This window comes from Rhinolophus sinicus, linkage group LG05, assembly GCF_036562045.2.
Source record: "Rhinolophus sinicus isolate RSC01 linkage group LG05, ASM3656204v1, whole genome shotgun sequence".
NCBI lineage: Eukaryota > Metazoa > Chordata > Mammalia > Chiroptera > Rhinolophidae > Rhinolophus > Rhinolophus sinicus.
In genome coordinates, this window is record NC_133755.1 from 165821823 (window position 1) to 165842083 (window position 20261).

At 35.8% G+C, this 20261-nt stretch overlaps 1 protein-coding gene across 1 annotated transcript in view; it reads left to right on the forward strand.

Annotated features, from left to right (window-relative positions):
* UTRN (utrophin) overlaps positions 1-20261 on the forward strand; it is a 463855-nt gene that overhangs the window by 386992 nt on the left and 56602 nt on the right. Inside the window, exons 59-61 of the mRNA XM_074333962.1 lie at positions 5975-6036; positions 15456-15657; positions 20108-20193. Of these exons, the coding sequence (XP_074190063.1) occupies positions 5975-6036; positions 15456-15657; positions 20108-20193 (350 nt within the window). The remainder of the gene's footprint in view (positions 1-5974; positions 6037-15455; positions 15658-20107; positions 20194-20261) is intronic.

The window sequence follows — 20261 nt, forward strand, 5'->3', positions numbered from 1 at the left end:
GACCACTCTAATGAGAACAAATAGGTTTAAAAGTATCTTCCCTAGAGCAGTTTTTTGCCTGGAAATCACTATCTTATCAATCTGTCAAAATTACATGCATTTTCCTATTGATTTATTGTCTCATTTATTGGACAGTTTCATAACACAACATTTTTGTGTTCTATTCATTGGCATATAATCTTGTGTTTTACTTTGTTGATTTATCAGAATACATTATGAATCATAATAAGTGGGAGGATATACTACTTATTATTAGCCTTATTGGTTCATTTTAAGTCCACTTAATGTAGGGACCATACATTATCCCAACTGGGACACTTAAGAGAAAAGGGACACTTTTAATAATTATATGGTACAGCAGGTGTAAAGCAGGACTGTCCCAGGTGTGGAAAGATAATTTCAAAGAGTAGGTAATGAAGATGTAATGCACAGCATGAGTATAGTTAACAATACTGTATTATATACTTCAAAGTTGCTGAGAAACTAGATCTTAAATGGTCTCAGCACAAAAAAGAAATGATAATTATGTGACGTGGTAGAGGTGTTGCCCTGTTTCTCTGAAAATAAGACCTAGCCGGACCATCAGCTCCAATGCATCTTTTGGAGCAAAAATTAATATAAGATCGGGTCTTATATTACATTATATTATATAAGACCGGGTCTTATATTATAGTAAAATAAGAATGGGTCTTATATTAACTTTTGCTCCAAAAGATGCATTAGAGATGATTGTCCGGCTAGGTCTTATTTTCGGGGAATCACAGTAGCTATGCTGCAGTGGTAATCATATTGCGGTATATAAATGTATCAAATCAACACCGTAAACTCACACAGTTTTTTGTGTCAATTCTATCTCAAAAATAAAAATTAAAAAAATTTAAATAAAATAAAGAATAGGTAAAACCTTGACTCATAAAAGCAGCGTGCGTCAAAGATTTTATTTAACCCACTAGTTAATAAGGGAATGGGTAAGAAGTTAAAACAGGTTCTAAGAATACTAATTACTGCATCTTTATAGTCAAATAAGGGGTGCTAAAATGAATCAACCCATAGACGCAGAGCTGACAAAATGGTCAATATCCACAGGACAATAATCAATTGCATTCCAGTGGACACAATTTGCATTTCTATGCACAGAAGTTTGCATTACTATCATTTTCTTCAGTATGATGAGTTTAAAATAGCTCAAAGACAATTTAAACTTCACAGGACAACCACTAATTTTTTGTGAATTGTACATTTTTTACAGTTTTCCCTGTACAAGCAAAAGTTGGGTACCCAAGTTATATGTCACAGATTCTCACTATTGTTTGCTTGATATGATTTTGGATTTAACTGTTAATTGCTGCTTTGTTAGATTTTTAATTATTTGTTTTCTTCTTGGACAGATTCCCGTGTTTGTTCCCTCTTAAAAAGAGGATTTTTCCAACAAAATTGCAGTTTTATTTTATAGTTTATCAAGCTATACAATATTAAGTCCCACTCCTCTTTCACATTTGAGATTGACCAGCACCCAAACTGTTGTTATTGTTGGGGGGAGGGGAGGGAGCGGGAATGCTACTTTTCTCCTGTTTTGGTTGCCCACTCAGGGAGGACTGGCGGCATTTTGGCTGGATGAGCTGAGCAATCTATCTGCAGCTGTTCAAATACTTTGAGCCTTTGGGTGGATTGTAGATTTTGCCTTAAACTGTCCCCTTTAACACACACACACTTAAAAAAAAGAAAAAGAAAGAAAATCCAACAGCCAACTGAATCTACTACTTTTTTTCTTTTTTTTCAACTGTTGTTTGGTAAGCTGCGGTTACACATTTGTAACCAGAGGCTGTGTTTATTTTCAGCATTGGCGGTTCTGCCTAATGAATCAACTGGTAGTGAATTCACAAAAGGGGATGCCAGTTTTCCTCCCTCCATCTGTTTGCCAAATGTGTGTGTTCCCTCAGTTTCTACTAGTGGTTTCACTAAAAAGAGCTATTTTCAAACATATGGTGATGGAAAGAGAACTGACTCTGGGTAGTGAACACACAATGTGATATATATACATGATGTATTATAGAATTGTACACCTGAAATCTATGTAACTTTACTAACAATTGTTACCCCAATAAACTTTAATTAAAAAAAATACTATAAAGAGAGTGATGAAAAGGCATATACAGTAAGAGGTATAATTTGAAATACATATAATTGATAAAAATCTAGTTTCTAGCATAAATGAAGAACTACAAATTAATAATGTAGAGACAAACTACTTATGTGAAACCTTTAAACAGATATTCCACCAAAAGTTAAATCCATATAGTCAAAATTACTAACTCAACTTTTTTAGTAATTAAGGAAAGATTGAAAAAAAACAATGAACTATTACTCCAAAACCATTGTATTGGAAAAATTAAAAATCAGATCAGTTCCCAAAAAAAAAAAAGAGCTATTTTAGCAAGAGGTGTTCTCACTGAATTCTCAGGCCACTGCCTGATTGCATAGAGGTATTTTCACCTCACTTTTCCACAGGGGTTGTTTGTCAAAACACCATACTTGGGACTCTGGGGAAAATGTACTTACATTTCTTGTGTAAGTATAAAATTTGGCTCTGCATTACTCATAGCTTTAGTTCTGTTCTTGAGCCTTGGTTTGGTCCTTCACGATAGGATGTCTCTCTCCAGATGGTAGTGTTACCATGGGGATTGGAATTACTCAAAAGAGGAGACAGGAGATCAAGTGAACACTGGTAGGCTGTCTAAGACTGGGAACCTGTGATGAAATTATTGGAATTACACTCAATTTCCAGCCTGTTGTTCTTTAATTCTTATTGATGGTATGAAGGTAGTTGTTTTATTAGAGAAATTTGGAGGTACCTTTCTTATTTATTTGTTTGTTTTTTACTTTCAGTCATTCATTAAAAGCTATTTACGTCAGTGCTTCTCCCACTTGAATGTGCAGATGAGTTACCTGGGATTTTGTTAAGATGAAGGTTCTGATTCGGGAGGAGTAGGAGTCCAAGATTCTGAATTTCTATCAAGCTCTGGGCCACATGACCAGTAGTCAGAATTATAGGTCAAATAACTTTAGTATTTGCTCCGTGGTCTTTGGAGCAATTTAGATAGTAAAAGGGTAGAATGGGTTTTTGGTCTTTAGTAGCAGGGTATGAAGTTGAATTATTTGCCTCTGCGTTGTTGTCAAGAACCAGGAAAGGAGGCCAGACAATTTTCCAGCCCTTCCCAAGACAGATCTTCACATTGTAGGTATGTTGTTTTATTTGAGATTTTGACATTGCCAGGATATTTTACATACCTAATTTTAAAGCTAAGCTTTAAATATTTTCAAAGCAAATCATGAGTCATTTGGGGTTCTTTTACCTGTGTATACATAACAGTGATATCCTTTTTCCTTTTTTCCAGTGACATGCCCCACTTATTGATATATTACATAAGTTTAAAAATATAATTTCTCTCAAATTTGATTGTATGGATATTTTAATATCACTCTAGTGTACTGTCCCATTTCACTTACCTTACTAAACTCTTTTATAAGAACTGAGGGTCATCCAAGAAGTCTTTTGAGTACCATAAAATGTTATGACTCTATTCTGACCTAGATAAGCGACTGAACTATTTTTAAATATAAGGCTATTGACCCATTGAAGTTAAGAGCTGTTCAACACACACACACACACACACACACACACACACACACACACAATGAAGGACCCAAATTTAAGCACTACATTGATCTGTTTTAGCTTCATCTTATTCTCGAAAGACTTTGACTTAGTTTTGGAATTTATGGAAAAGAGAAAATATAAACCTTTCTTTTAAAGTGAAAAATAAGGATCATGAGAAAATAGTGTTCAATATCTATATAAAAAAACCATGGTATATAAACCAAAAACTACAAAAGAACAAGACAAACAAATGAGAAACAAAAACTCATAGACACAGACAATAGTTTAGGGTTACCAGAGCGTAAGGGGGATGGGGGTGAGAGATGAAGGTAAGGGGGATCAAATATATGGTGATGGAAGGAGAACTGACTCTGGGTGGTGAACACACAATGGGATTTATAGATGATGTGTTATAGAATTGTACACCTGAAATCTATGTAATTTTACTAACAATTGTCACCCCAATAAATTGAAAAAAAAAAAAAAAAGAAAGAAAAATGAACCTTGGAAAAAAAAATTACGAATAGAATTACCATATGACCCAGCAATCCCTCTCCTGGGTATCTACCCAAAAAATCTGAAAACATTTATCTGTAAAGACACGTGTGCTCCAATGTTCACTGCAGCTTTATTTATGGTGGCCAAGACATGGAAACAACCAAAATGTCCTTCGATAGATGAATGGATAAAGAAGTTGTGGTATATATATACACAGTGAAATACTATTCGGTGGTAAGAAAAGATGAAATAGGACCATTTGTGACAACATGGATGGATGTTGAGATTATAATGCTAAGCGAAATAAGTCAGACAGAAAAAGCAGAGAACCATATGATTTCACTGATATGTGGTATATAAACCAAAAACAACACAAGAACAAGACAAACAAATGAAAAACAAAAACTCATAGACACAGACAATAGTTTAGTGGTTACCAGAGGGTAAGGGGGGCGGGGGGTGGTAGATGAGGGTAAAGGGATCAAATACATGGTGATGGAAGGAGAACTGACTCTGGGTGGTGAACACACAATGGGATTTATAGATGATGTAATACAGAATTGTACACCTGAAATCTATGTAATTTTACTAACAATTGTCACCCACTAACTTTAATTAATAAAAAATAAATAAATAAAATAAAAACCAGTACTGGTTAAGTGAAGGAGGAATGTGAAATCAAAATAGCAAGAGAGAGACGCATACCTTAGGGGAATAGGGAATCTGCCTAGATACATATGGAGGGAGTGTCAGGGAAGAAAACAACTTTTACTCTACCTTCTTAGGTTTGATTTCTGGGAGCCTGTGAATTAAACTAACAAAAGGCAGATTAGCAAGAGAAAAGAAAGAGTTAATTTATGTGTGCCTCACACATACATGTAGGAGTGCTCAGTGATGAGAAACTCAAAGGGAAGGTTAAAATTTGGAGCTTATGTACCTAATTTAGTAGGAGTAGGGGGTTGGGGAGAAAAACGCTTCTATGAGGAAAACCTGTTTCTTTAGAAAAGACTTTTTTTTTCCCTGCTTTGTTTTTTAGGAGAACAAGCATGAGATAAGAAAGTTTATGATAATGTTTGTTTATGCAGGTGTGAGTGGTTTGTCTGTTTTATTCATGGCCATGAAACTCCCTCTAGGAGAGGGGATTTATGGCAGCTCATTTCCCAGAACTTGGTGCTGTTTTTAGTTGGATAAAGGAAACTCTGAGAAGGCTTCTTTCTGCATCTGTTGAATCTCATGTGTCTTCAACTTAAAATTATCTTTATCCCAACTCTGGAGTTCTCAGTGGGTCCCTATAGGGGTGAAAGGGAAAATTTCTATTAAGGAAGAGGAGACTCAAGGTTGAAGACAGAAGCCCAGTAGATTGTGAGATGGAGCTGTTATTCAGAGTTAAACTGTTCATTTCTCTATTCTTTGGAAATTTGATTAGGACTTCTAAAGTTGAGCGACAATTCACAACATGTCTGCTTCAGAAGATTTATTCTGAATGAGAATCTACATCTATCTGCCTAACACAAGTACAATTATTCTGGAACCCAAGGTCAATGACAGTCAACTTTAGCTCTCGGTTTTAATTTTTAGTTGTCAGAATTCTTTTCAAATTTTTCATCTACGTTTCACAATATAATTGCTCAAATAAAAATTTATTGTTGCTTCAACGATTAAGTAATAATTGGGCACCGGGTTTCTGAGTAATCCATCCCTGGGATAATTTTGAATGTATTTTAAAAATTTGAATGAAAATTCTAGTTGTGTATTTTCTGTGTGACATATGTTATTCTATATGTTCTTTTATTTAGATTTATTGCTTTTTTTTTTCAGCCATCAAACACAGACAACCTGTTGGGATCATCCTAAAATGACTGAACTCTTTCAATCCCTTGGTGAGTGTTGTTCTATTTCATAGTGATGAATTAACCTAAACGACTGAAAATTGTACGTTCTTAAATGGAAACTAATCACTAGCTATTTTTTACATGGTATGTTATGTTTAAAGCATCAGATCAGTGATATATAAAAGAAGTTGAATTTCTAAGGGCAATGAAGTAAGTAGGTTTTACTTTTCTTCTTAAGAGAATGTAAGGTTTGAAATAGCATGGGCCAAAAAAGCATGATGTTTAAAGGAGGAATGCAATTGGAAGTTTTAACTCCCTCATACTGAGTCATCTGAAACTTCTGCTTTGTGTGAAAACAAAAACAATTACAATACAGCCACCTCAAATCTGCTGCTTTAAATTTGCTTTTAGCTCACTTTTTATTTAGTAAATCTTACTGAATTCTCTAGCTTAACTTCATTTTGTCTAAGGGGTAATGAAAAGCTAAATTTATTTTCATATAAACATGCAAGAAAACACATGAGATGAGAATTCTGATCTTGGAGATTTCTAGTAAAATGTGACTTTGAACTCGTGATTTAGCCTGCTCCCTTCAGGTTGATCCAGTCGTTTTGAAAGCATTTTTCTCCATGGGAGGCAAAGGTGCTACTGCAGAGGGAGAGCAGCACCTATGCCCACTCCCATTTCAACAAGTGGGTTGCACCCCTTTTCATCTTGTTATACATCAGTTTTCTGAGTGAGCTTTCATTTGGGCTGGTGAGGGCAGCCTCAAAGGTTGAAAAAGTGACAGAAAAGCCCCTGGTTGGTTTAGTTTGCAAAAGGAGAGGGCATATTTTGCTGATTTCTGACTTTTCTTCTACTCTGCTCGTCATTAGTACCAATACGCTGTTTTTTAAAGACAGAGAAAGAAATTGCAATATCTATTATTTCCATAGATTTGAATATTGACTATAGGATCATTTTAACCAGATCTGTAAAAGGGCAGAAGAAGCAAATAGATCAGCATGGTGGAGTAGAGAAATATGACTAGCTTTCTGAGTATTGAGATGAACAGCCTGGTGGACAGAAAACTGTCCTTGGGAAAAATGCCCCTGAAGGAGAGTTCCTCTTGGCAGTACAGAGGAAGGGACCTCTGTCTACAGTGCGATGTACAGAGGGTTCCAAAACAGTGTATACACATTTTAAGGAAGGAAAAAACTGTATTAATTATAATACTCAATATATACCAGTAACAAAAGATGAATATAAGTCTCATTTGACTTCTGTAATCACAAGAGGTGTTCAAAGTGGTTACCATCAGCATCCAGACACTTCTGATTATGGCAAACACTGCTTGAGCATAGATAACATCTCTTAAAATGTATATACATATTTTGGCACCCTCGGTGTTTATTAAGCCATTGAAAGCTAACAAGCTGGGTGTGTCTCCTTTTCCTTTCTTGGAATTTTCTGTGTCACATGGCTTTGGAATGTATCTCACCATCATCGTGCTCATGAACATTTCATTATTTTCTTAAATAAAAGGTTGGGTTTTCGGAGAGACTTTTTAATGTGAACAGACATACTTTTCCATCATCTGAAAGAAACAAACACATTCATGCCATTCAGTGTAAGTTAAATACTAGGCATGCTTGTAATGGAGTATAGATTGAAGCTGTCCAGATTCAATTTGTGGTTGTAGTTTTAATGATTGAGTCTATTCAAAGAACATTTAGACCTTGTCTGATAGTTAATATGGAAACCGTCATTTGCTCATACTTTTAAGACAGGGTAATTTGCGTAAATCCTAAGTATTCTTGTTTGCTGCCTTTTGTCAGTTGTTATATATCTAGGCAGTTCAGTGAAGCTTTGAAAATTACCCTGAGGAAAATGATATATTAAAGTTAAAAATCTGCTCCTTTAAAGTCAGTAGAAATTAGAAATACAATTTCAGCTGGTTACATGAGCAGAGTTGAGGAAAGAGAGTGTAGAATCAGTCAGAGAAAATAACAGCAAGACTAAGCTTTTAAAAATAAGAAAAACTTAAGCTCTACGAGTAAGTGGAAGAAAAGTCTGCAAAGGGCTGCCAAACACCTCCAGATGAAGCGACAGAAGAAAGGATGAGATGACCTTCATGCACATCATCTGTGGCGTCTCAAACAATTGGCAGGTAGTAGTGACTGCAGCAAGTGTTGTGCAATTACCAGGACAAAAAAATAAAGCCAGCACACTCTGGCTAGTGATCTGTATGTTGAACCAGAAGGAAATAGGAAGTGAATTGGGAACACACAAAAGGGATGGTCAGTGAGCTCGCTGCGTGCATGGTGACAGCCGTTTTGAAAGAGGCTCAGCTGCCTGTCCAGGATCCAGCAGACAGATCTGGAAGGTCTTCTCGGGCCTGATGAGCTATAAAATGAGGACAAATGACAGCCGCAGAATCTCCATTGACAGAATACTGCTTTGTATTGTTAAGAACAGGGTCCCCGTTTTCACTACACTTCTGGGGGTGTAAAGAGATTAACGCTTTGGGTGTTTTCTTCTGTTGATTCTTTTGAGTCCTAAAGAAAAAACTTCCTCCTTCAGGCTCATTTCTTCAGACCTGAGAGGAGCCGAAGAGTGATGCCACCTTCCACTTATAAACTAACTGACAGTCAGTAGCGCACACTTAGGGAAGTGCTGGGTTGTGTTCGAGTGTAAATATTTGGCGTGATGCTTTTAGAGCCGCCTGGTCTGTGCTTTTCCCACTGCTCGCGAGCCTGGGGCCTTTGTGCCACCTGTCAAGCTCTCCTGTTTATGATTAATCTGCTCCTTCCTCTCTCATCCTTTCTGTTTACTTGAAATTCCCAGACCCTTCCTCTGCAATGGTCTGGAACCCTTTATTCCTCCCTAATACTGTTAAAAATTTACTCCTTTTGGAAACATTTATGAGCTAATCCCACCTGCCGCCAGTTTTGCCAAAACTTTATGATTGCCTCTAACAAATGTTTCTCACATAAGCGCCATGTGTGTGCCTTTGTGTGATAGATAATGTGAGGACGTTGCCCCCGCTCCATTGAGAATGGCATGAGGTCAAGGGTTGTCTCTCATTTTGTATAAACCTCCACCCACACAATGTCCTAATGCGAAGGGTACAGTCGTTGCTCTGTGGTTGCTCCTTCATTTGTTGGGCTCTCAGACTGTGCAGGAGATAAAGTAACATAAAGAGACTTGGTTCCCACACTCAAGGAACTTCAATTTGGAGAGACCACATTACACATGGACACAACTCTCCTGCTTACCAAGATTCCTGTGGCCATCAGAATGGAATGGCCTGTGACTCGGCCCGTCTCTCCCTCCACCTCATTCTCTGGGCTCCACAGAGAGCTCTCGTCAGGTCTAGTGGACCGCTGAGATGGCCCACTCTGTATTCTGTCCCTCCTGCCTGAAAAGCTTTTGTCGTAGCTCTTTGTGCTCAGCCTCTTGCCCTGGCTTGTACGTTCTCTTCCTTTAGGTCCTAGTTTAGCTGCCACCTGTCTTTAATGAGGCTTTCTTGGCGGCTTGACTCTTAAGTAGGTCACTCCTGAGATTCTGTCTTACAGATTCAGTTCTTACGTGGCAGTTGTCATAATGGTGATATTCTGTTTATTGACTTACTTACTGTCTGTCTCTCCAAATGCACTAAGCTTTCACGTGAGGGATGAGTGTTTTCTTCTCCACTTCTGGTGTCATGCAACTGCTAGCACAGAGCAGCCTTCTGGCACATATTGAGTGAATGATTTGAGTGTGAATGGTATAGGAGTACACCAGAGAATATGTACAAGAAGGTTTATATTTGTACTTTTTAATAGTAAAATTGTTTAATTTTGGCATATTCATAAATGTGATTTTTTGATACAGCAGCAAAAAATAAATGAACCAGTAATCAGCATCAACATGATTGAATCTTAGACCTATATAAAGGTAAATGAAAAAAATCAAGTAGCAGAAGAAACATATGCAGTTTGATTCCATTTATATATAGTTCAAACCCATATAGAACTAAATGCTACATTATTTTGGGACGCATATGTACATTCAGTAACTGAAAGTGAGATACCGAGGTTGATGTTCTCCTGTGATTATGAGGATGGAATTAAGGAGGTTTTTCAAGTGATATCCAAGATATCAGTAACTTTCTATTTCTTTAGCTGTGTGATGGATTAATGGGTGATGGTTCTATTGTTTTGTTTTAGACCACCCATATGGATTATATGTATTCTTTTGCATTTCAATTTCAAAACTCTATGTGATAGGCAGTGACAGAGAAGCCAAAGGGAAGTGCTGTCAGAGGAGGGAGAGATCTCCTTCATCATGAAGAACAAAGCAAGCTTTCTTGAGGAGGAAGCGTATTAGCCAGGCCTTAGAAGACACATAGGATTTAGACACGTGGCTGGAGTTAAGGGTATGAGGGAAGGGAGTTGTATGCATGAGATTCGCATTCCTGGATGGAGTTCAGGGGACATCAGGTAATAATGGAGACTAAATGCAGTAGCTTATGAGCTATTTGCCCAGAATTTAGAAATGTCCTTAACATCAGTTTAGGTCCATTTCCAAGGTCATTTTTTTTTTAAAAACCTTTTCTGATTCCTTTATTTTTTTGTTGTTCAAGCTCTCCTAATGTTGTGTTTAATTTTTGGATTTTTTTATATAGACTGGGGTACTATAGGACCATTTTTTTTGGGGGGGGTGGGATTCAGGAGATAGGGCCAGTTGTGAATGTATGCTTGAGACAATATCTAAGACAGATAGAAGGACCAGGGGAACAGAGGACAAGCAAACAGTTCAGGACAAAGTAGATGGAGGCTGAGCTGACTGGCGGTAGTAGGAGGGGAGTTGAGGGTGTAGATTTATAAAGAGGAGAAAGAACTGATGACTGCTGGAATTTGGTAGTTGATAAATTGCAGAGGATAAAAGGACAGTATTAGGATATCCTAGGATTTGCAGACTGATGGTCTATGGGAGGTAGTAATCCCATTACTGGCTTTCAGCATAACAAGAAGGCAAGACCTGTATTTGTTAAGGTGGCCAGTGTCTAGAAGAGGACAGTACAGCTCTAGTTGGGAACAGAGCAGTGGGAATGTAGATCACGTGTTCAGGCAGGAGATCACAATGAGAAAATAGAATCTGGAGTCATCCAGGAAGAAGTAATAATTGATGTAATGAAAGTGAGTGAGGGCATGGGGCTTATAGAGTGAAAGGACAGATAGGAGACCTTGGGCATGGCGCCACCTCTGTTTCTACGATGTCTGGGGAAGAAGAGGTGGGCAAGATGCTAATAAGCAGCCATGGTCAGACAGTTCAAGAACAGAAGAGTCATAGAAGCCCAAGGTCGGGTGCTAGACAGTGTGTGTTTTTGCAGAACAGGAGAATGATGATCCATTTCTATTTGATCTCCTATGCCTCACATGAGGGATTAAAGAAAAAGTTGGTTAGAAAATGATTCTGCTCTTTGTTTCAGTTGCCACATGACTGAGCTGTCATTTGTCTTCCTTTGAAAAGAGAAGATAATAATTTTCTGTGATTTAAATGTAGTCAATTCTTTAAAGGTACCTAAATGTGACACATTTCTGGAAGATATACTCCTTGCTTAGGCACTAAGGCAAAGTGTCAGAGTAAATCACTAAAAATTGAAGACATGATAGTCTGTGGGATTTGGCAAATTACTGTCATAGCTACAATGTGTATTATAAAGGGGACTTTTCTGGAAGAAATACAAGGACAGCCTCATCCAGGAAACGGTCATCATTTTAGAATTGGGTCTATTGTTACTTTATGCCATGTGGGGAGATATAATAGCAGTGCTGTGTTACTGGTATAATTAGTGTGGGAATTCAGAAACTTAGAGCATTTTGGCAGGATTTGAATAATTTTTGTATCTATGTGGAATTATAGTTCTATAGCTACTGTCATTTATTAAGCCCTTCCCTTTATCAGGCACCATGAAGAGTGAATTTGAATTTTGCTCCTGGCCTGTGGGAGTTGATCATTGAAAACAGTATACAATGCCAAGAAAAAGGGACAATGAAAATTTCAGATGGTTCTCAGGTTTTGTTATGACACCATCTCTAACTTATGTGAACCTTACTTAGTTATTTTATATATTAGCTGAAAAACCAATGATGCATTTGACATCTGAAGGAAATGGATTGACCTGTTATCTAGACTTGTGTATTTTATATTTGTCTTTCTCTCTTTTAAAAAGTGAACTATTTTTAGAAATGATTTTAATGTAGTCCCTATTGAGTTCTAGAAATAATTTTAATCTGTGTGATTTTAACATAGTTCTTTTCCATTGTAGATAACTTGAAAACATAAATCGTTCTGTGGTGTTTAAGCAGCCAGAGTGGACACATTTCTTAAATCTCTTTAAAAATTCAAAATTAGTGTTTATTCAATAGTCAAAAATAGGTAAATACAAAGGAAGCTATTTGTTATTTTATTTAATTGTCAAAAGTGTCATATTTTTTGAGGGAACACTTTCACATCTGGCCAAGAGAAATTAGTTGGTTATAGTTCTCTAAAAATCTTCCCTGAGCTTATTTTTTTAATGTTAAAAGTTAAATATGGAGTTAGGGGAAGAATTTTACAAAGCAGTAATTTCCATGAGCAGACCTTAAATTCTGTAATTTTCTAAACCCATATGTTCAGAATTAGAAGAGTCATCTCCACACTTAATAAATGTATAGATACATGGAAGTTTGATAATGTGTGTTTCCCTGTTTTCAGTTGGCTAATGAATGACTCAACATTGATTTAAAAGAAAGATTATATAGGACTTTTTTCTTTTTGTTAAAATCTTACTCCTCACGTTGAAGGGCCGCCCCTGGGGCAGTGTGTGCCGCCCCTGAGCTCCACGTCTGCCTCACGGTAACCACATGCCACTGATGAGTGAGCTACACACCATCCGTCCACACTGCCATCCGTCATCCTTAGAGCTCCCCTGGACTTCTTTTAATTTTTATCTTTTCTCAGGCAGTTCTGTCCTCCTGGAGTTCTTTCCTTGTTTTACATGGGTCTCTATTCTTTTAAGGCCCATTTCAAATCCCACCTTCGTAGGGCGCCTTTTCCAGTTGTCCTTCCTTCCACTCCCCTGGCAGTAATAGCTGTAGTAGAAATGTACAGGGTCGCACAATTACGTTCACGAACTCATCCTAGAAAAAGTGCTACATACCTCATTGCTGACAATCACTATGGTCACCTTCGAAGTACTCCCCTTGGGAAGCTATGAACCAATGCCAGCATCTAGTCCACCCTTCAAATGAATTTTGGAACTCTTTTTCTGGAATGGCCATCAGAGCTGTCATCTTATTAACCTCCATGTCCTGAATGTGATCAAAATGTCTTTCTTTCTACATTTCCTTTACCTTCAGGTAAAGAAAGAAGTCATTGGGGGCCAGATCTGATGACTAGTGAGGGTGTTCCAATACAGTTATTTGTTTACTGGTTAAAAACTCCCTCACAGACAGTGCCCTGTGAGCTGGTGCGTTGTCGTGATGCAAGAGCCATGAATTGTTGGTGAAAAGTTCAGGTCATTTAACTTTCTCACGCAGCCTTTTCAGCACTTCCAAATAGTAAACTTGGTTAACTGTTTGTCCAGTTGGTACAAATTCATAATGAATAATCCCTCTGATATCAAAAAAGTTTAGCAACATCGTTGCAACAAGTTTGTGAACTTAATTGTCTGACCTTATATGTATTTTTCTCTTGGGGTGCTTTCCCTCCTCCTTTTAGTAAACTTGTCAGTGTGCTTATCCTCCTTCTCAGACTGACCATCTTTGAGGCCAGGGCCTCTGCCTTATCCTTTCTTTTCACCCTCTGTGCTCTAGCACCAGCCATGCTCACTGTAGATGTTCTACATGAAGAGTAAGGATGGGAGCAAGTACATGAAGACCTACGCATGTGGGGCCTTATCTGCCAACCTCCACTAACCTAACTACCTGCAAGTTGTCTGTATGCCAAAGCATCTTGGGAAGCAAACCGAGTTAGGGCCAGGTTGTGAGGGCCCTGTATATCAGGCTTGCTTCAGTAGGCAGTGGGACACTATTATTTTTCTACAGAACCTGTTTGTTGTTTATTTAATTTATTATTTATTGAGATAATAAATATATATATATAACATTATATATTTCAGGTGTATAACCTTATAATTTGATATTTGTATAGTGTGCTCACAATCAAAAGTCTACCGTGTTTCCCTGAAAATAATACCTAGCTGGACAATCAGCTCCAATGCATCTTCGGAGCAAAAATTAATATAAGACCCAGTCTTATTTTACTATAAGAACCGGTATAATATAATGTAATTAATATAATATAATATAATATAATATAATATAATATAATATAATATAATATATAATATAATACTGGGTCTTATATCAATTTTTGCTCCAAATGATGCATTAGAGCTGATTGGCCAGCTAGGTCTTATTTTCGGGGAAACACGGTATTTTCCATCCACACTGTATATTTGACCCCCTTCACCCATTTCGCCCTATCCCCACCCCACTTCCCATCTGATAACCACCAATCTGTTGTCTGCATGTATGCTCTTGTTTTTGTTTTTGTTTTGTTTGTTTGTATTCCATGTATGATTGAAATTATATGTCTTTTATTCTTTTCCTTCTGATTATTTCACTTAATAATCTCAAGATCCATCCATTGTTACAAATGGCAATATTTCATCTGTTTTTGTGGCTGAGTAGTATTTCATTGTGTATGGATATACCAGACCTTCTTAATTCATTCATCTGTTGATTGTCACGTAGGTTGTTTCCATATCTTGGCTACTGTGAATAATACTGTAATAAACACAGGGGTACATATATCTTTTTGATTAGTGTTTTTATACTCTTTGGGTAAATAACTAAAAGAGGAACTGCTGGATCATATGGTAATTCTATACTTTTATTTTGAGGAAATCTTCATACTGTTTTGCATAATGAAAAGCCCATTTTTTTAAAACACTGAACATCTTCAGCAAACTTTGTATCTCATGAGGTACATGTTGAGAAATTATTTAAGAATGATGAGACTGGCAGTGCTATAAAGATGAATTGGGAGGGTGGTGAGCAGGCTGTTCTCAGGAATTAAGAGAAGGAAAGCAGTGTAATATTTGGGACTTCCTACCACTTGGAATAGTTTTAGAAATAATATGCCTGCCTGTATTTAAAAGTAGAAAGACATTGGAGAGAGGAAAGCCAAAAAACAAAGTGGGAAAAATCGATATTCCAAAGACTAAAAAATGGGATTAGATTGAAAAGCAACATAGCTCAGATTAAAAAACATGGACATTTGGATAAAAGGAGAGGTTAAAAATGCTATTTATTACTTTAAAAATGTAATTAGCTAAAAAGGATACATTCTTAAGGTGAAGAACAAGCCAAATACTTAAGACTAGAAATGTTTTTGTTCCCATGTTGTTATATAATGTAATAACTGTACATATACCCTTTTTTTCACCTGATCAGTGGATCTCTTAGAGTTGAATACAACAAATGAAGTTTTCAAACAACACAAGCTGAACCAAAATGATCAGCTCCTTAGTGTTCCAGATGTCATTAACTGTCTGACAACAACTTATGACGGCCTTGAACAAATGCATAAGGATCTGGTCAACGTTCCACTCTGTGTGGATATGTGTCTCAACTGGTTGCTCAATGTATATGACACGTAAGTTTTCCATTTTTTTTTGCTATTAAAATAGACATTGAACAAAATATCTTAATAATACAAAGTATGTTTTTTTGTATTCTCAGACAAACAAAATTCATAAATTTTTAAAATTAATTCTTTAAAGTAATTTCAAAGTGTAAATAGTGATATTAATTTTCAAAAATGAATGACTTTCCAAAAATTGAGTACTTAACCAACGATAGAACAAAAGAGAATGTCTATGTATTATTTTAAGATTTTTTTCCTTCAATTATAAAAGTTATAGTTGTAGGTTTTTTGTTTTCTGTTTGTTTGTTTTTTGTCACCATGCTAGGGGAAGCTTAATATAAATAATTTCGATTTCTTTCTCATTTCAGGATTTCTTATAGTATTTTTTGAAGACATTGTTTTGTATTTATTGTTACGAATTAAAATAATTGGTTCATAATAATCCACTCTGCAATTTTTTGTGACAACTTAAGAGCAGTTTGAATGGTAATTAAAGGCATTTTTGAATGTGTCTTTTGGTATTAGCTTTATTTATTGCAATGGTGGTTATATATATATATATTATTTTAAATAATTTATGCTGTAGGGGCACTAATATCAGTAATTGAATTATGTACTCACTGTTACATAAAAAGTACTCTCAACTTTCAGCATAACTCGTTTGCCATTAATTTTGGGTTTTTTGAATGTGACAATGCATTTGTGAAATAATTCTAGGAAGACCTGCTGTGGGCTGACATTTCTGAAACATTAGGAATTATTCATTCTTCCAGCAGGGGGTTAAAATACGCAAAGATGAAATAAGAAAATTGGAACTGTTGTTTTTCTCTCAAATTCTAAGAGTTATTTTCCATTAATTAGCTGTATGAGAATTTGTGTTTATTGGCCTTTTATGGATTTAGAAAAAAAGAAGATAGAAGATAGTTCATAAATACACACATTTAACAGTTTATTCTGTATAAGAAATAAACAATGACAACAGTAGCTTTAGCGATGATTTAATTAAAATTTTGTTTATTCTTTTGGTTAGAAGAATCTTTCTTTTACAATACTCACAAATATTGACTTTTTTGTTTGTTTTTTAATAATCAAATAGCCTTTGTGTTCTTGAGGGTTCTTAAGAAATTCACTGAACAACAGATAGCATGAATCTCAATTACCATAATGAAGGTGGGATTTGCTATATCCCTATCTGACATATATTAATACAGTTCATTTTAATGGAAACTTATCCTTCTATGGTAAAATATAACTGTTAGCAATTATGCACTATTAAGTTTATTTTCCATTTTTTAAACCTTTATAAGAGAAATATTCTATAGTAAATTCACTAAAATAGCTGGTCAATTAGGTGTTTTAACTACAAAGCCTATAACTTAATTTTACGTCCCAGGAAGAATGTTAAATTCATTGGATACTTAGGAACTTCATTAAGCCCTATGGAGTAGGGTTGAGGTGCACATCTTCAGCCATATTTACAGAAAAAACTGAGAAAGACGTCAAATCGCACCCTCAAATTTTCTGTGGCTCTAACGTGCTGTATTTGTTTGCTCGGGCTGCTGTTAACAAAGTACCACAGACTGAGTAGCTTAAACAACAGAAATTTATTTTCTTGCAGTTCTGGAGATTAGAAGTCCAAGAACAAGATATCAGCAGGATTGGTTTCTCCTGAGGCTGCTTTCCCTGTTTTATAGATAGAGAGCTGTTATCTCCCTGTGTCTTTACGCGGTCTTTCTTATGTGTGTGTCTGTCCTAATATCCTGCTCTTATAAAGACACCAGTCAAATTGGGTTAAAATCAACACTAATGACCTCATTTTAACTTAGTTACCACTTTACAGATCCTAACTCCAAATACAGTTACATTCTGAGGTATTGGGAGTTAGGACTTCGGTGTATGAATTTTAGAGAGCTATAATTCAGCCTATTGCACATGCATATGCTGTTTTCACTGGACAGCCCAAAGGGGATAGTGCCACTTAGTTGGGAAGGAAGCAGTGTGTGAAATATTGTGATTCATATTCTAGGAAGTTGAGTGTTCATATATTTCTACCTTCCACCATCAAATGTGAACACATGGGAAATGCTTCATCACTAAGGTACTGTTTCTCATTTAGAAAGACAGTATCTTGAAATTTTCCATTTCAAAGGAAAAAAATCTTTTAGGATGTACTTCCTTTTTATGCCGAAGAAAAAATAGCAAAGAGCATGCTGGGTTAGAACAATGTCTATTCTGTCTAGTTTTCTATCTCGGAGAGGAATATCATGAATTAACCTTGGGAAGAAACACATTCACTCATGTGATGGTAGTTTCTGATGACCAGAGTTGATTGGCTAAATTTCTCTAATAACTATGACTCGTTCACTTGTCTAAATAAGAGTTTTTAACTCTTTTCAAGCCGTTAGTTCCCTTTGAGAATCTGATGGAAACTATGTTCTACTTTTTCCTATGCACCAGAAAATAATGGACCCCAAAGAAGTCTCTGAAACTTGGAAATGGTACCATGATCTAATCCTTCCATTTATTTAGCTACCTGACATTCATTCATTAACCATTTATTTTTGACTGTCTTTGTGTAATATAATGCAGCTGGTACTAGCATTTTCAGCTCTTGAAGTATATTCAACCAGCTCTTGAAATAATGAGTGATGCACCCCCAGCAGATCATAGATTTCTAGAAGTAGGATTTTGAGGATCCTCCATTTTGCCCTCTTCATTTTACTGATTGAGACACTGACCCAGTAAGACAAGACAGTTTATCCTCGACCATATTACATATTAGCAGTAGACATGGCACTAATATTCAAATTTTTTGATAATTTCCTGATCATTCTTACCATATTGCCATATCTCAGAAAAATAGTACTTTATAAATTATTTTGAAGTTACTATTTCTTTCAAGTTTTAACATGTACCCCACTTCTCCTAATATTCTAAATTTTGTTTTAAAAATCCATTTTCTTCTGTTGTGGATAACAAGAATCCAAACATTTGGTTCTGGTTGCTGTGTGGTTTGGTAGCCACTTAACTTTTGACATCTCAATTTCTCATCTGAAAGATTGAGATAAAATATTTGCTTGGTTTATCACACATAGATGATTATGAAGGGCAAATGAACTAATATGTAGAAAGGTCTTTATAAACAATAAAGATAAAATTGATTCCATTCATGTGTTCACAACCTTACTCAGTCTTTATCTTCCCAGGTTATGAAGTCTTAATTTCATAATCTTCCTTCTAGACTTAATGGTAATCAAAATTATTTAAATTATGACTTGAAGCAATAGTCTAGAATACTTAGTTTAAATACTTTTGTCTCTACGGAAAACATTAATGTCCCTTGCTCCGGTGTTGTTATTTTTTTCCATTTTTCCAAAATAGATATAATTTTATAAGGTGTATATCTTTCCAGTTAAACTAATTTCAGGAGTTAATTATGAAAACTATTAGGAAACCAAGTACTTAAATATTGGGTTATGTTACTAATAATTTTCACTCACTCCCTATTGTCTCTCAAATCCAGATATCTTGTTTAACATCAAAGCCCTCCATCACCTAACCCAATATAACCTGGACAACTTTATCAACCATTTAGCCTTGATGCAAGCCCTGGCAACACCTGAATGCATCTTGCTACCCCCTTACCCCTGTTCTCTTGCTCAAGCTTTTCCTGTGATACTCCACTTTCTCCTAGTTGAGAAAGTGAGCCCTGTCATGCCATCAGTATCCAACTTATTACCTTCTTTATCAAATGTTGTCATACTAGTGACTACTCAGACTAATCACCAATCATTAGTCAGCTACAATTATCTTGTACTTGATTATTTCCATACATAAAGGTTGGTGTCATATTTTCTTAGGATTCTCTAGTTGTTTCTTATCTCATTTCCCAGCTAGTGTGTGAGCTTATGGGTAGGAAATGTGTCTTACTTTTCTGTGGGTTCCTATAGTACATAGAAGTATGCTGGTATCACAGGAGGCCTTCGTAACTCTTGATGGTATGATGAATGGATGATTGCCATTTTCAGTGGTCCTTTCTTGCTATATTAATGCACATGCATATTATATAAGCTCTAGCTATCTATTTTGAGTCTTGCATCTACAATTATTAATAAATTTTAATTCATAGTGTTTATAGAAATGAAATCTTTTCAAGCTTTATAATTAAAGTTTTCATTTTGACTTAATTTGTTTTCCTAGCTCATATGTTGTGTGTAAAGTGACTTCAGGTTATATATTCTTCCAGCCTAGGTCAAACATACTATTAAAATATGTCATGAAATTGTGTGGGTTTAACATTAATTATTAAATGTGAATAGAAAAGTTATATCTTTAAGATACAGTCGTTTTTTAATTGTTTACCCTCAAGAAAATAGATATTCAGAAATATCAGAATATTCAGAATATACTGTATTCAATTTTAAATTCATGTAACACATTGAGATTCTTATAATTTCAGGGGTCGGACTGGAAAAATCAGAGTGCAAAGTCTGAAGATTGGCTTGATGTCTCTCTCTAAAGGTCTCTTAGAAGAAAAATACAGATGTATGTAAGATCTTTCCTATACCAATGTGTTTTTAGTAATGATAATGACAGTTTATTGGAGACTTATG